General features: G+C 26.7%; 1 protein-coding gene across 2 annotated transcripts in view; it reads right to left on the reverse strand.

The window, feature by feature from the left end:
- The window catches only part of LOC129963954 (NEDD4-binding protein 1-like), a 40,287-nt gene that overhangs the window by 9,147 nt on the left and 14,560 nt on the right, over positions 1–16,580 (reverse strand). For both annotated transcript variants that reach the window (XM_056078580.1, XM_056078579.1), the window contains exon 5: positions 16,439–16,546. In XM_056078580.1, the coding sequence (XP_055934555.1) occupies positions 16,439–16,546 (108 nt within the window). The remainder of the gene's footprint in view (positions 1–16,438; positions 16,547–16,580) is intronic.

Here is a 16,580-nt window from a genome sequence, read left to right on the forward strand (position 1 = left end):
TATTAAAAATATTTTATTTAAAAATTTTGCAGTTCGTGGAACAGCGCACCTGCAGCTAAATTCCAACCAAATGCAAGAACGAGTAACCAATCTAAAGTAAGAAAAAGTTTGAAAACGAAACTAAAATGAAAACGAAACAAAACAGTTTCGAAATCGCAACTAAAATTTATTATCTATTTAAACTAAAACCAAAAAGGAACTTCATAGTATTTAGAGAGCGCAATTGCAGCTACTTCTAAAACACAGATGAATTTATACAAAAGTATTAGAATCAAGTTAATAGGAAAAACAAAATCAAATAAAAATTAAACCAAAAAAATTATTAAAAAATATTAAAAAAGAATCCGGCCTGAAGACTTTTTCAAGGGTCACCCTCAGGCAGGGATTCAAATAAAGGGATTTTTTCTGTGAGGACATACAGACATTAAGTCTAATAATGATTCCTCGTGACCCGAAAATCCCCCGAAATTATGCTCAAGAGATATACCATTTTAACAGAAAGGAAATACAAAATAACAAATTAGAAAAAAACCACAAAGTAAAAATACAATGAAAACAATAACAATAAAAACAAAAACAGCATTAAAATTAAAATTAAAATTAAAAACAAAAAGGCCAGAACATACCTTCCAACAGTGAATGAAACTTTAAACAATCGATTGTGATTTCCTGTTTTTGAAAGTTAACGGTTAAATTATGTAAACAGAGGTAGGCACCCAGCGCCATCTATTGAGTGATCCAATATGCAAGTAAATTTCTATTTTTATTTAAGCCAAAAGATTAATCCCAAACCATACCTTGTTTAATTAAAAAATTGACATTACAGTAATTTCTAGGAAAATCATTTTTAATTAAATTTTTAAGGAGGATATTTGATGCTTCAATATAAGAATTTTTATTATTGCAAACCCTTTTGATCCTGTTAACTTGTGAGAAAATTAGATTTTTGAAAATTTTAGAGTTTAGATTGGAATGGTAGTTACATAGTTTTGTTATTTTAAAGTTGAAATCATCCCTTTTATCGTATATACCAACTATTGTTTTATCATTAGCAATTTCGATTTTTAAATCCAGAAAGGTAGCCTCAAGTTGATTTATATTTGTATCTTTTAGAATTAAATCTTTTGGATAGCAATTAGTAATAATATTAGTATTGTCGAAGTTAATCAAAAATACTATGAAGTTCCTTTTTGGTTTTAGTTTAAATAGATAATAAATTTTAGTTGCGATTTCGAAACTGTTTTGTTTCGTTTTCATTTTAGTTTCGTTTTCAAACTTTTTCTTACTTATTGATTAACTTCGACAATACTAATATTATTACTAATTGCTATCCAAAAGATTTAATTCTAAAAGATACAAATATAAATCAACTTGAGGCTACCTTTCTGGATTTAAAAATCGAAATTGCTAATGATAAAACAATAGTTGGTATATACGATAAAAGGGATGATTTCAACTTTAAAATAACAAAACTATGTAACTACCATTCCAATCTAAACTCTAAAATTTTCAAAAATCTAATTTTCTCACAAGTTAACAGGATCAAAAGGGTTTGCAATAATAAAAATTCTTATATTGAAGCATCAAATATCCTCCTTAAAAATTTAATTAAAAATGATTTTCCTAGAAATTACTGTAATGTCAATTTTTTAATTAAACAAGGTATGGTTTGGGATTAATCTTTTGGCTTAAATAAAAATAGAAATTTACTTGCATATTGGATCACTCAATAGATGGCGCTGGGTGCCTACCTCTGTTTACATAATTTAACCGTTAACTTTCAAAAACAGGAAATCACAATCGATTGTTTAAAGTTTCATTCACTGTTGGAAGGTATGTTCTGGCCTTTTTGTTTTTAATTTTAATTTTAATTTTAATGCTGTTTTTGTTTTTATTGTTATTGTTTTCATTGTATTTTTACTTTGTGGTTTTTTTCTAATTTGTTATTTTGTATTTCCTTTCTGTTAAAATGGTATATCTCTTGAGCATAATTTCGGGGGATTTTCGGGTCACGAGGAATCATTATTAGACTTAATGTCTGTATGTCCTCACAGAAAAAATCCCTTTATTTGAATCCCTGCCTGAGGGTGACCCTTGAAAAAGTCTTCAGGCCGGATTCTTTTTTAATATTTTTTAATAATTTTTTTGGTTTAATTTTTATTTGATTTTGTTTTTCCTATTAACTTGATTCTAATACTTTTGTATAAATTCATCTGTGTTTTAGAAGTAGCTGCAATTGCGCTCTCTAAATACTATGAAGTTCCTTTTTGGTTTTAGTTTAAATAGATAATAAATTTTAGTTGCGATTTCGAAACTGTTTTGTTTCGTTTTCATTTTAGTTTCGTTTTCAAACTTTTTCTTACTTTAGATTGGTTACTCGTTCTTGCATTTGGTTGGAATTTAGCTGCAGGTGCGCTGTTCCACGAACTGCAAAATTTTTAAATAAAATATTTTTAATAGTTTTTTTTGGTGGTGGTGGGGGGTTCAATAGGTTTTTTGGTGTATTGCCTAAAAAATTTAAGAATTTTCAGATCATTTTTCCTGATTTTACTTTTTCGAGAATTCCTTGTTTTTGGCGTTTAAGAGATATATTTTCATTTTAATAAATAAATTAAACTATGCAAAAAGTTAATAACGAATTTATCATAGCGCATGGCCCGTCGCGCGCTCTACCAAGGGGCACTGTGGATAGCTTTGTGTCAGGAGCATTCACGGAGAAAAAATTACCGACACAATTGTTTTGTTTAAAAAATCTTAAAAATACAAAAAAATATAAAATTTGTGGAAACGGAAAGTGTAGGACATGTCCTTTGGCAGATAAGGAACAGATCAAAAATGAAAACTCAAAATTACAAACATTCTGTAAAAACAAAAATTTGATTTATCTCCTTAATTGTTCAGAATGTAATTTAAAATATATTGGCCAAACTAGCACCGAGCTTAATTTAAGAATTAACAATCACAGATCCGATATAAAAAACTTCATAAAAAATAGGACCACTGACTTCGAACTGGAGCATTTTCAAAACCATAACTTTAACAATATTAATATCTACATTCTAGAAGACAATATTAACGAATTAAACAAAAGATTAGATCTGGAAAACATTTATATTTGCAACCTGAAAACTTTATTTCCTTATGGTCTCAATAGTAAATTAAATGGGGAAGGTTATGCAGATTTAAACAATAATTGCATTTATAACAAATTTAACATTTTTAAAAATTTTCTAAATAAAGATAACTTTTCTAAAAGATTTAAAAGAGGTAAAGGGAAAGGAGGCAATTTTCAAATTATATTTGAGGAATTTCAAAATTACTGTAATCTGGAACACAATAGTGAAAACATTCACAGAATTAGGAAATACATTTTTGGTCTTAGAAATAATAAAATGAAATGGTTTTTAAATAATAAATTCGGGGAATTAGAGTTTAAAAATTCGTACACTAAATGTATTATTCTAGATCTTATTAAATGTAAACTTAACATTGGAAAAAACGATTTACTTTTTAATAATAAAAATAATGTTTACAAAGAATACTGTGTGATTAAATTCTTGGATATTTACTTCGAATATCTAAAATTACCCAAAATTATACATAATAATAATATATTTTTTCCTCTTGCAGATAAAACTAATGTATCAATAGCGTTTAGTTACACTTCAACTTTAAAGAAAAAAATTTGTAATTATAATTACTATAGCAAAAATTTAGATAAAATAAATAAAACAGATTGTTACTGTAACAAGGAAAAATATAAAGATTTTATAGATATTGATAAAGGTCATATTATTACAGGTAATTTAAAAATTATTGAATCCAACTCTTTAAGAGATTTGATGGGAAGAGGAACAAAATTTAGATTAAGAGAAAAAATAAACCATAACAAAATTTTGATTTCTATTGGTAATGATTTGGATGTTTTTATTGCCAAATTATCTAGAAAATACCACTGGCCTGCGGAAGGTTTCGGGGAATGGAAAGTGAGAATTTTAAAGGAAATTAAAATAAAATTGAATACTGATTTTGACAGATCTAAAGAACGTGGGATTTATTTTAGTAAAACATTAAAAAATGAAATAAAAAATTTAAAAGAAAAATTTGTTATTACAGTAATAGATAAATCAGCAAATAATTTCTGTTTAATTTGTAAATATTATTATAAAGAACTTTTAATTAATGAATATAACTCTAATGCAACTTATATGTTAAAGAACACCGGAAAAAAGGAATTAGATAAAAGAATGCTTGCTTTTGCAAAAAAAACCAAAACTAAGACTTGCTCTCTTAACTATCCTTATTTATTCCCAACAGTTAAATTTCATAAAAATCCATTAAAATTCAGATTCGTAACCTGTAGCACTGGTAGTTATAATTACTATACGGGTAAACATTTCTTTAAATACTTAAAAATTATCCTGGACAAAATAAAAAATGAAGACAACTTTATTATTTCTAGTAACAAAGAAGTATTGGATTTTCTTAAAGATAACAACATTAATAAACTTAATACTTTTGATTTCGAAAATTTATACACTAATCTACCTCATGAAAAATTAATAAAGGTCTGCACTTTTATATATGACGAATATTTAAATGAAAATATCATTCCTAAAAATAACTGGCTTGAGTTATGTAATTTTAATATTACTGAAAATTACGTGTTTAATGGTATTAATTTTTATAAACAAGTCAAGGGCATTCCAATGGGGACAGCTTTCTCAAGTGCTTTAGCTAATATTTTCCTGCATTACTATGAGAAAAAAATAATTAAATATAATTTAATAAACGGGTGGAGATATATTGATGACCTACTTTTGATTAACTTCGACAATACTAATATTATTACTAATTGCTATCCAAAAGATTTAATTCTAAAAGATACAAATATAAATCAACTTGAGGCTACCTTTCTGGATTTAAAAATCGAAATTGCTAATGATAAAACAATAGTTGGTATATACGATAAAAGGGATGATTTCAACTTTAAAATAACAAAACTATGTAACTACCATTCCAATCTAAACTCTAAAATTTTCAAAAATCTAATTTTCTCACAAGTTAACAGGATCAAAAGGGTTTGCAATAATAAAAATTCTTATATTGAAGCATCAAATATCCTCCTTAAAAATTTAATTAAAAATGATTTTCCTAGAAATTACTGTAATGTCAATTTTTTAATTAAACAAGGTATGGTTTGGGATTAATCTTTTGGCTTAAATAAAAATAGAAATTTACTTGCATATTGGATCACTCAATAGATGGCGCTGGGTGCCTACCTCTGTTTACATAATTTAACCGTTAACTTTCAAAAACAGGAAATCACAATCGATTGTTTAAAGTTTCATTCACTGTTGGAAGGTATGTTCTGGCCTTTTTGTTTTTAATTTTAATTTTAATTTTAATGCTGTTTTTGTTTTTATTGTTATTGTTTTCATTGTATTTTTACTTTGTGGTTTTTTTCTAATTTGTTATTTTGTATTTCCTTTCTGTTAAAATGGTATATCTCTTGAGCATAATTTCGGGGGATTTTCGGGTCACGAGGAATCATTATTAGACTTAATGTCTGTATGTCCTCACAGAAAAAATCCCTTTATTTGAATCCCTGCCTGAGGGTGACCCTTGAAAAAGTCTTCAGGCCGGATTCTTTTTTAATATTTTTTAATAATTTTTTTGGTTTAATTTTTATTTGATTTTGTTTTTCCTATTAACTTGATTCTAATACTTTTGTATAAATTCATCTGTGTTTTAGAAGTAGCTGCAATTGCGCTCTCTAAATACTATGAAGTTCCTTTTTGGTTTTAGTTTAAATAGATAATAAATTTTAGTTGCGATTTCGAAACTGTTTTGTTTCGTTTTCATTTTAGTTTCGTTTTCAAACTTTTTCTTACTTTAGATTGGTTATATATATATATATATATATATATATATATATAAAGGTATAGTAAAAATTCTTAGAAAATAACAGATAATTATTGCTCAAAAAAAAATCTTCACATAGAATAAAGTAAGTGAGAAATGTGATGAATCAATTGGAGAATGAAAAATGAATAGCAAATAATGTCAACAATTCATTAGTATCGAGTAAATAAAAGCAATTTCTACAGAAGTTATCATTAAAATGACAAGAGTAATAATAGAACTACACAAAACATTCAAAAGAGTCCACCAATTCTTAAACTATTAGTTATAATTTCAATAGTAGCAGAGAAGAATATTCAGGATATGTAAAGAAATTTGTTTACTTGAACATTAAAAATAATTTTCACAAAGGGAACAGAAAAATGATAACAAAAAAAAATCTTGCATGAAATAAATGCATACTTAAAACACATTCTCACAAAGAAAGATTTCAAAACTTAAATTGGTATAAGAAGTGACTTCTAAATTTTTTATGAATAAGTGACATTACATAGAATGGAAAATTTACCGTAATTTCATAAAAACTCTTCAAATAATTACAAATGGTATCAATAAATGATGTTATAATAGTACTAATAATTTGACAATTTTAAAAACTATATATAATATTGCTAACAATTTTATTTTAACTAGAATTAAAATATAAATTTGCAAACTATATGCATAAATTAATATTTTTTAATTTAAATAAAATTTTATGACTGCATTTTAGATCACATATTTTACAAGACAAAAAAATATACAATTTTGTAATGAGAAATAAGTATTATAACCAAATATCAATCGTATTTTCAGTTATGTTATGATAAAAGAGATCAAATCTTAAGAATTGGAGCTGAAAATTCTATAGTTTTAGAAAAAAAATTCAAAAAAAAAAACAAAAAACAATCTAATTATTTGAAAAGCTTGTGATAAAAAGTTCCATTAACAAAATTCAAACTTCTTTATAATAAGTGCATTTCTGGTAGCTGTGGAAAAGTATTTACTACATATTATGTGATATTCATTCCATAAATTATGAGCTAAAACAAGTCTGACTAAATTTGCTAAGAAAACATAATATAATGAAATAATATACATTTTGTGTTCTTTCAGTTAAATCATATCACAAATGATGATTATTGCTAACATTTCAGTAACAGTACAAAAAAACAAAAATACTGAAGTATATAGTTTTTTTCAGAATAAGGGGGAAAATATCACTTGAAACCAGCTCTATGAAAATTAAACTTTTTAAGAGAATTATTTTTCAATTAAAAACAAGAATGATAATGATAATTCATTTAAGAAAGAAATGATTTTAAAAAAAGTGATTTTAATAAATAGTAATATTTAAATAATAATCAAATTTTTTTGCTAGTTATCACTCGATATGACTTAAAAAATGGAATTCACATAAAAACTATAAATGCTATGTAAAAAAATATGAATGAATAGAACACTGGAAAACAAAAGAATGAGCAAAAATAGCATTGCATGCATGAATGAGCATGTAAAATTATAAATTAAAACACTAGCAGAAAGAAAGGAGCATGCTTTGCATAAACAAAATCAAAATGATCATTAAAAAAATAGTGTATTAAATAAATACAGTTCTCTTTCAAAACAGTCAACTTTCAAAATTTCCTTCTTTCTTTTTTTTTTTTTTTTAAATAAATACAACTTTTTAAAAAAAAATTTTTTTCAAGGCATGCATTTTTATAGACATGACACAATCTCAGAACAGGAAAAAGAATAAAACTTCATAAAATAATGAATAAAGAATTTCGTGATAATAATGAATTGTGCTAAATATAAATATCAAGAAATAAAATAAAAATGATCAATTTAACAAAAAAATGAATAAATTTATTTAAAAAAGTGTTTAAAAATAAAAAAATATTACATGAAAGAAAATTAATCTCAATAATGACCAAAATCGACTCCGAAAACACTAAAATTTGCGCTTTTACAAAAATGTGTCATATCAGATTTAAAATTCTTTGTTATGGGTGTTTTTTTATGATAATTGTTTTAGTTAAAATATTCTCCTCTTTTTAATACTACTTCTACTCTGAAACAATAAGAAAACTTACCTTTATAAAATTTATTAAATCTGTTACAAAAATAAATAACTAATAAAAAATGTTCCAATCTTCTTATTTTTAAAAAAAATTGCAATTAACTTTTTTACAAAAATAAATAAAATTTCAAAAAAAGGTACAAGGAAATAATCTTCCATTACAGTCAGAATATATTTTAAATAATATGCCATTCAATACCAAAACTAAGAAACAACTGAAAGCATCAATTAAAACTATTCTCTATTTGAAGAAACTGCAATCTGTACTTCATTAAAATATTTTATAAGATATACAGGATAAATACTTTAATCCTTCTCTCCTCAAATAATAAGTAAAGCAAAAATAAAATAATGAATTTTATATCTAGGAATATCAAAAAGGAAATTTTTTTTATACAATGAGGTATCTTGCAATTCTCAGCAGTGACAAGTTTCATAGTTCATATTTAAATTCAAAAATTAAATTAGATGCGATCAGAAACTTAAATAATAAAAAAATGTGGAAGAACACAAAATATCCAAAAAACCAAAGCAAAATGCTCTTCATTACAGCAAACATTACTTTTGTTCTTAATTAACCATATAAAAAAATTCTTCAAGAAACCGTCCATGAGAAGGCTCAACTGAAAGTGTATTTAAGTAACAAATAGAACAAAATTTTAACCATCCATCAATTGAAATAGTTTTCTTTGTCATGATTTATTTCATTTATTTTAAAAGATACATTAATTTTATATTTATAAATTTAAATAGAGGGGTCTTATTTACAGATGCACTTTTTAATCTGTAAATTCATACTCAATGAAAATAAATTTAAAAAAAATCAGTTCTAATAATTAAAATCTCTAAAAATTATTCCTAAATACAACAGCAACCCCCCTCCCTTCTACAACATCAGATGATATTTACTGATTTAAATTATTGCATTTGTAATTTTTTTTAAAATCTAATTTCTCTTAATGGGAAAAAAAAAAAAAAAATATTTAAAGAAATGACAGCATTTTGCACAGTTTTTGAATATTTCAGGCTGTACAAGAACTTATTACTTACGTTGCTTTTACAAATTGGTTACACTTTAAAACATTGTAATTATACTTTTGGTGATACACCCACAGTTTTCGAGAATGAGCACTAGCTACTGTTGTGGATGCATCACAGTACATAGCAATTATCATTTTATAATACCCAGATACCACATTCACATTAGTAACACAAGCACACAGTTTACATACTTCATCAGTTATTTGAATTAGTATTTATCGTGACGACATTTCAGTACTTTAAAGAATCAATTATTTTGATTTATTAACACAAAAGTTTTGAATAATATATTTTCAAAGAAAATAAATATATGCTCTGATATGCTGTTAAATCTTCATAACATTAACCCTCTCGCTGCATATCGAGCAATTGCCACAGGCAACATAGAAGTAGCAAAATTTGGGCAACCAGCGATTTCAGTGGGGATGCATTTCTCTTTTCCCATTCATAGTTTCGTATCAGCTTTTCTGGTTTCATTCAGATCTGGGTTCACAGAAGTGTTAGTTGTCCATGCTTCTACGAAATATACAAGTATGTTTTACAGCATGATACATGCTCTTTTCAAAGCTCAAAGATGTCTGGAAGGAAATGTTTCTCGATTTTTGGGCCTATTTTGATAATAAAATTATGCAGCAAGAGGGTTGAAGAACTATTTTTAAAGAATAGAAAGAATAATTTTGGTTTAACCAAATGGAAACTAAATATGAAGAAAACATCAGGGAAGATTAATAGATAGCTTTGAAAACAGAGAAGCCATTAAATACACAAAATTACATTTGCATTACAAAATCAAATCAAGTTGGCATTCAAACTTTTTAAGGCCCACTTTTGAGTGTCAGCCCACTGCTTATATAAATAACAGAGAGCCTCTGAACTCCTTAAGAATTCAGGATACACCAGTGCGCCTTAACGATATTTATAAGACATTCCATCTTTATTTATTTGCCCCAAGAGTGATATTTCATCAAAATGACATAAATTCACTCTAGTGGGCATGAAATCAACTAGCCATCAATGAAAGCAGGAAAGCTTTGACTGATAGCAACATCTCAATTTATTCCTCTTATGTTTTGTGGCACAAAATTTTGTCACAAAACATGAGAAATCCTATTGGGTTCTCAAAAAAGTCATGATAACATCTTTTGTTTTACAAATGCTATTTATATTAAAAAACAAATATAATGCAAGTTTAATTAAATCTTGCTATCTTTCAATTAATTTTAAGTCAATTTTAATTTTTATCTTAATCAGAAAAACTAAAAAAGATTAGCTTATTCATAGTTCTATCTAAATAAAATATGTTATATTCTATTTCACCCTAACTTGACAGTATTGTAAAAGGCAGGAAATGTGACTCTCCGCGTTGGGAAAGAGTTCCCCATCAATTTTGACTTTAAAATAGCTAAAATGCGCAGAATATCAAAAAATATCATAAATCACAGAAATCCTTTTTTTATCAATATGTATTTAAAATCATTCTCAAGTTAGAAGTGCTTATCTGTTAAGTATTTTGTAAACAAAGCGAACGAATAAAACCAAACGATTGACAATGAATTCCACTTTGGCTAGAACCGGTCTTCAAGGTCAAATATTTGGCGCATTTTTCTTGTACGTTTGCACCAACTTTGTTTCATTCAGTTCGCAACTGTTATTATCACAACTCACACTCTTTTATTCTCGCTTTATGTGTTTAACAGTATTTTTGATACTGTTAAACACGTTAATAGTTATTAGTTTCGATTGTTGAATATTTATTCAATTCGTTATTTCTATTCACTGCTAAAATGTCTAAAAAAGTGTTATCACCGATTGTGCTGTACACACCTTCAAGACGATTGAAACAACAAAAAGTGCAGTACGCAGAAACATATTAAATGTTTACACTTGACTCAGAGAAGAAAACCCTCAAGATTCTATCAACCAAATCGTTGATAAAATTTCGCATCTTACAGTTGTTTCGCAAAGAACAATTTCAGTTTGAAAAAAGAAATAAAGGCATCCAGTCCTTTAAGTACCCATAGAAAGAAATGACCAGGCTCAGTAGGTAAACAATCAAGTCTTGTAAAATATGATGACTTTACATTATCATGTATTTGACGAAAAATCCTTGCATTTTTTTGGAGAAATGAGATTCCAACATTAGATAAAGTTTTAAAAGATGTGAACAATGATACATATATCTTTTCGAAAAACATTAGCCGGACTATGCTTTACAGAATATTGAGAGATTTGGGGTTTTCGTTTGAAAAACGATGAAACGAAATGAAATAATTTTAGTGATTTAATAAAATAATGTATCAATAATATTGAACAAAATAAGGAAAAAATTTAATTCTCTGATATAAAATGATAATGAAGTTAATAAATATTTACTATTTGGTGAAAAATTTGCGAGATTAAGTTTTGCCAGTGATTTGCATTTCTAGTAACTTTGTAGTTTAAAGTAACCCAGTTCCCCTGCAACGACTGTGATTCGGCATGCCTAGAATATACTCTACTGCCAAGTGAGGGTGGAACAGAGTATAGCATCTCTCTTGCTCCTCTAGCCTATTTAGAGCTTTACACCCAGATAGGTAAACTCGGTCTGAGAGGGTTCTTGAAACAATGTACCATACAAAAATAAAAGCTCAAAGATATAAAGTTGATCAAGCATAGAAGAAGTAACAATATACCTTCTCCAAATTCAAACAATTTTTTATCCATAAATCAAACCTCAAGTCTGATTTTCTATTATTGTGATGCCCCTCTCTTCCCCCCTAGAGAGCTAGGAATACTTCTGCACAATAGTCAATAAACACAACATTCAAATTTCCTGTCTTATAAAATGCATATTACAAATATTTATATAAGTTATCAAATGAATATCTTTGAGTTACTAAAAAACCTAAATATGGAACTCCCAGTTTCTTCATTTCATCATGGACATTTGAATGATAGGTGTCAAATGATGTTGGAATATCTCGCATTACAAAACAAATGTTTGACTCAACTAATTGATTTATTTTGACATAGTGAGTCTTCCACATCAAGAAGGAAAATTCAGATTAAAATTATCTTGACAACATTTCATACAATTCTCATTTTAAATTTCACATTGTTTTTTACAAGTCTGATATATGTTCTTCCCTCTATGAAAGTAAAAATATAGCAATATTATGCAATTTGATGATAAACCATTGCCATGTGTTCTAAGAAAACAAAATGCATCATGACTTTTCATAAGACCCGATAGAAATTTTGAGGTGTGTGAGTGCACTGAAGCACAGTTTCATTAGTAATGATAATGTTAGCTCTAAGAAGAAGACAACAGGTACAAACCTATATCTTCTTAACTCTGAGCATCAAATGTTACCAATAGAATAATAAAAAATATATAAATATAACAGTAGAATACTAAAGTACAAAAAGAAAAACAGTTTGAAATAAAATCAATTCTTGATGCCAATTATAAGCAAACACAATATTTTACAATATGATATATATATAAAAAAAAATGAATGTTTTAATCTTTTTGATTTAATAGAAGATATACATTAGTGTGTATGTACTCATGAATACATAAACATATTAAATAACAAAATAGTAATAAAGAAATAGTTAAAAAAACAGCCAAACTAAGCTTTTTTTTACAATACTAATGTCAATATTATGCCTGAATAAAAGTATGGCTGGAAGAAAAAAACTTTAAGCAGTTCCCCCCCTCCTCCCACACACACACCTTTTTTTTTTACATGCACAGATTTTGTAAAATAAAAGATGGCAGTACGACTATATGCATGAGTGCATGCAATAAATTCAATGCAATACCATTTCTAAATTAATACTTTATCTAATACTTAAAGTAACAGTTTTTTTTTAAAGTCTTAATTATATATGGAGTTAAATGGATTTTAATTTCTGGTCTAATTTTAGAAAATTTCATTAACAAATGTTAATATTTTATTGATGTGAAAATTGTTTGCTTCAAAAAAATTTTAGTTCAGTTACATTTTGGAAATATTCCTTATTCAAAATGAAAAAGTTAAGTGTTACCACACTTTCCTCCTTGCAGTTAGGAAATGCTCTTAACATACTATTCAAATTCTTAGTCACAGTTAATCACAAAGAACTTTAAAACTATCTAAAAGATGAAATGGTGACTGATAATGAAGGGGAAACAATAAAGATGCTTTAATAATAGTCAATCATGTTCTACTTACGCATCAAAATACACACATTTATATATGCATCTAATATAAAGCTCCGAATTAAATAAGTTTCATATTTTACTGAAATTATTTTAGCCATACTTAATTTCACACCAAATACATAACAATTTTCATTTCAGAAAATTTCTTTAATGTATAAATACTGAATAATAAAGTGAAACATAAAAATGTGCTAAAAGCTACAAAGCATTTCATTGACTTTCCCCATTTTAATGTAAATTGCCTAGGATCTTTTTTTTATTTATTTAAAAAGAAGAAATCACATTACTTCTGAAATGCAAACTATAAAATCACTTATAGGGTTCACACAACTATTGAATGAGAAAAAAAAAAAAAAAAAAAAAAAAATCAAGGATCATGCAAATTTAATTGAACATTTTCACTGATTTTTCTTGCTCATTACTTTTAAATGTTAAAGTGAAAAGCATAAAAGAATTCTATGTTCATCTTGCAGTTAATAAAGAAAACTAAAAAGTTCATAATGAATTTCAAGATTGCAATGGAATGTGCCCATACTATTTGCAGACACATGATAAAACTAGATGCTAATTTCACACACATAACAACTGACATTTCCCTTCACTTTATACACTTGCACTCTAGCTGAAGCACTGAAAATTTTTGTCCTTTATTGCTTTCTGAGCTTGTTTGCTTGCAGACTTCTCGCTTTTCAAATTTCCATTCTTTAGATAAGCTATATGAATTGTATTTACCTTTCTTATACTTTTCATCATTTGATATTGTAAACTCTGCTTGTCAAAACTTTTGAAATATTTAGAGTCAGTACTTATTTATTTACATTTAATGCAAATTCCTTTGTGATTTGAAAGCCCTTTATTCTGCCATATATATTTATTTTTTTAATTCATCTAAACCAAAAGTTTTGCAATATGTTCCTTTTTTTTTTTTTTCCCCTTCAGGTTCTCATAGCATGTTCATTCCTGAACTTGAATATTTTTATTTAAGGAGAAACTCCATTTATCTAGAGCCAAGTTGTGGGATAGTATCATTCGATTTTTCATTACAGCCCATAATTTGTTAAGATTTTTTTTATCTATTTTGATGAAAATTTATCAATTTGATTCTTAGATACTTTAAATTTCTCAAATCCAACAGAATAATTAAAAAAGAAACAAAATCATTAAAAAAAGTGTTAAATTCCACTAAAACAATACCCCATTCTTTTTCTTATATTTGCTGGCAATTCACAAATGTAAAAAGGGTTGTTGCAAAAACAGGCTTTTTTTGTCCATTCTTCTAAGATCTAAACCACTCATACTCCAGATAAATACATAGTTGACAAAAGACATTTAAAAATCCAAAAATGAAGTTATATACCAAGTCCCAACATTCTTATGTTTCAGATTTCTTAATTGTTTTCCTGAATTTTTTTCTCATTAATAAGATTTAAGATTTTGTCCTTACTGAAACCCTACTAATATTACTGAAATTGGAATATGAATCTTTGTTTGAAAAATCATACTTGAAAATGCCATTTATAATTGTTCCGCCATCAAAAACATCCTGCTTTTATAACCAGTGTCAAAAAAGAGAAAAGTGAACAGCCTCTCTAGCAGAATGATAAAAAAAAAAAAACCTAGTATTCTTGTCAATCACTAGAAAAACTCAATTTGCCAGGTAACATCAAACCATTGCTATACTTTGCAATAAATTTAATATACGGAATCATCCAGAAAACTTGTATTTTCAATGTTCTCAACGACAGCTCCACCTTTTTACTGTTCATTCAGCAGAGCTGCATTCTTTAGCATTGAAGTTTTATAAAAACTTTTTTGGAAATCCTCACTCTCTGAAAATTTTATACTGCCCTACTGTCTTCTAGTTAATCTTTGATACACTCTAAATAAAGGAATGCCAATATCTCATGTGAAAATTAAATGAATTGCAGACAAAAACATAGGATACAAATAATCACATTCTCAACAATGTTTTTTAAAAAGTTTATTTTCTTGGCATTCTATCGTTCAAATATTCCAAAAAATTCCAATTTACTGATACCATAAATTGGCATGGGTAAAATCCTTCCTAAGATGGGTAAAATACTCATTTTATTCACAGAATTACCAAATTCTAGTAAAGTATTTTTGGCTGTGAAATAGCTTATGAAAGCTGAACAATATCTCAATCTCTGGTTTTCAGCAAACACCAAACATGTAAATCGACCTGCTTTGTTTACAGAGATGTGTTGAATATTTGTAACCATAAGATGATATATATACAGACACTTAAGATTACAGACTTTAAATAAAAAAATTAAGCAAGAAATGGCATGGGAACTTTTCACTAAAAAAATTTAATATCGCTTTGAAAGAGTTATACGAAAAAAAAATAATAAAAAAAATCTCTATGCACTTTAAAAACCAATGAATACAATGAATTATACATTAACTCCTGTTGCTGGATTGGAAATAGATGTGGTTCCTATAACAATACCCTTTTTCTCGGTGCTGAATTTTCAAAGCAAAATCAAATCACAAGTTCCTCTTCTCTCAAATCACACAAAAAAGGATGCTTACACCACCTATTTTTTAAGGACAAGAGCCTTCTAAAAAATCAAGTACTTCTCTGGAGCTCCGAGTATAGGGGAAAAAAATTAAGGTATGTGGGAATCCTGTTTTACTGGGGGGAAATTAATAATTACTTATACTCAGAATATATATATTAGTTCATATTTTAGATAAATTAGTTTCAGATATATATTTAAAAACACACTACAGAGCTACTTCAAAATTGATATTTCATTTTCATTAATTTTTTATATGAATATCTTTTTATTGATGACACATATTCATAACAATATAATTATAAACAAGTCAAGCAAAGAAAAATTAATAGTAATAATACTTTAAAAAGCACTGAGTAAATAAAGTATAATCTTCATTAACACACAACTCTGCCCTACAAATATCTATCAATATGCTCATTAAAACTGGAGTTCTTAAAAACCATACCTGTACAAAATTTATAATGATAAATATCAATATTATATTTATTGAATATGATATTAATAAAATATATTAGTATGATAAAATAAACATCAGCTTAACACAATATTTGACTTGAAAATATATCATCCATTCAGAACTTACTACTAAAAATGCAGATCTAAATAATGGGATAAAGTTATTATTATTACTTACTTACTTAAAAAAAAAAAAAAAAAAAAAAAATCCATACTAACCTTTCATTGATAGTTCTCTTAAATTCTTCATTCTCATCCACCAGATCTCTATAATTGTCATTGGATAATATGACACCACCAGTTTTAGCTGCCAATTCAACAATAAACCTATAAGGCAATTTTTTTAATTAAAAAAGCTTTA

The sequence above is a fragment of the Argiope bruennichi genome, chromosome 3, assembly GCF_947563725.1.
Source record: "Argiope bruennichi chromosome 3, qqArgBrue1.1, whole genome shotgun sequence".
In the NCBI taxonomy this organism is placed as follows: Eukaryota; Metazoa; Arthropoda; class Arachnida; order Araneae; family Araneidae; genus Argiope; species Argiope bruennichi.